This window comes from Plasmodium fragile (assembly GCF_000956335.1).
Source record: "Plasmodium fragile strain nilgiri unplaced genomic scaffold supercont1.188, whole genome shotgun sequence".
Taxonomy (NCBI): Eukaryota; Apicomplexa; class Aconoidasida; order Haemosporida; family Plasmodiidae; genus Plasmodium; species Plasmodium fragile.
The window spans coordinates 1-1,861 of NW_012192768.1; the positions used below are offsets into that span (position 1 = coordinate 1).

The following is a 1,861-nucleotide window of genomic DNA, read 5'->3' on the forward strand; positions in this document are numbered from 1 at the left end:
AAAAAAAACATCATAATAAAAGCTGCTGCTTGGGCATTTTCTCATTCTCACGTGGTGAGGCCTTAAATAGATGTCGCGCGACAGGCACTCAGTTATTATGTATGCAGCTTAACCCGTATGTGCGTGGGTGCCCCGTGCCTTGCCTCAGCATGTTACCGTAAAGAGCCTACGGCATATTTTGTAACATTCGCCGCATGTGAATTTATATATTCACTTGTGTTCAGAACTTTGCAAAACCTCTTGTTTAAATGGATACAATTTTTTTTTTTTTTTTCTACAAAAGGAGAGTAGTTAAAAATACGACACTTGATCTGACACAGCGATCGTTTGCGCATTGTAGGAAGAGCAGCAACATTTACGAGGCAGCCCTTCAGGTGACAACTTCGCGTGCGCAGGGTATGAACACTTGACCAGTCATACACCTACATATATATTGTGTACATAAAGTGTACGTAAAAAAAAAAAAAAAAAAAAGTAAGCGTTGGCGTTTATCCACCCTCCTTGCGAACATGTACCCACGAAGGATAAATTTGCCAAATCGACCAACTCACGGAGCGCCCATTTGTTCGAATCCTCTGCCGCGACACCCCTCGTCATAACCTTTAAACCACGTCACTGCAATTTGCGACCTACTATGTACAGGCACATTTTTTGCAATTGAGCATCATTTTAGAGCACAAGGGAGAACCTTTGCAGGAACAAGGCAACAACGCATGTTTGTATAAACTGAGGTACGCACGGAATAGGGAGAAAAAAGAAAGCAAACAGGGAGAAGACCTGACCAACGTGAACTAACGAACGCGCGCACCCCGCAGGAACCGTTCGAAGAACCATCACACCAAATAAATGAGTTAACACATCATATACATAAAAACAGAGGGAAAAATTAATAATGGCAGATTATTTAAAAACGGGATCGGTCAACTATGACTTAGAAATTTTAAAAAAAAAACCAGAGAAAAAGTTATCGCTTGACAAGCAAAATTTGTATCTGCAAGGATATGGTAGACAGTGGGGGGAGAAGCTCGTCTACAGCGTTGGCTTGGCCTACGGCTCAGGTACGCCTCCAAATGAATGGCGCAGCGGGGCAAATGTGCAACTGGGTGGTTGCCTTTTACTCCGTTCGCAGTGCTTAAATGGCTACACCGGCGGACCACCTCCCTCTCTACGAGTTTAGTTTGCCCACTGGAGAGTTTCTCAACTGAGTGCTGTTCATAATGCATACGAAAAAAAGGGCAGCCACCTCACTACACACCCTACACATTTATACCATTCACCCCTTGGCACCATCTTACAGGCCTTCTACTAGGAGGGAGTTGCGGGCTAATCAGTGGAGTCATCAAGGGAGGGAAGACGAGGAAGCTTTTTGTGAACTCCGTTTTGAATTCCACTTCAGTGATAGGACCGAGCGTGGCCAACCAAATGGCTTCCATAACCATGATTTTCTACGCCCTAAATAATATGGTAAAATTATTCACAAAGAATGATGAACTGTACAATTCTTCCATAGCAGGTTTCCTCGCCGGAACGATATATAAAAGTGCTTCAAGCTATAAAATGATGGGCGCCTATTCTGTGTTGTCGTCTGCTGCTTTTTCGTGTATTGATTATGGCTTTAAAAGGGGCTACATTTAATGAGCGCCACGGCCATGCGTGCTGCTGCCACGACGCAGTTAGGACAACCCAGTTTTGAAGACGTTATTGTGACGGTACGCTTGCGTGTGTGCTTGGCGGAAAATGAGACTTTGCAAAATGAACTCCACATTTTGCATTTTTTTGCTCTTTTTTTAATTTTTTCTGGTTTTTGCAATTTTTCCCCCCACACCACCGTTCACGCAAATTAAATTTGTGTTACCCACCT

General features: G+C 43.5%; 1 protein-coding gene across 1 annotated transcript; it reads left to right on the top strand.

Moving 5' to 3' along the window:
- Positions 1 to 892: 892 nt before the first annotated feature.
- Positions 893 to 1,635, top strand: AK88_05633 (uncharacterized protein; the record flags this gene model as incomplete). Its single annotated transcript, XM_012483235.1, has 2 exons — positions 893 to 1,058; positions 1,298 to 1,635. The coding sequence occupies 2 exons, from the start codon at positions 893 to 895 to the stop codon at positions 1,633 to 1,635; spliced, it is 504 nt and encodes a 167-aa protein (XP_012338658.1).
- Positions 1,636 to 1,861: the final 226 nt, after the last annotated feature.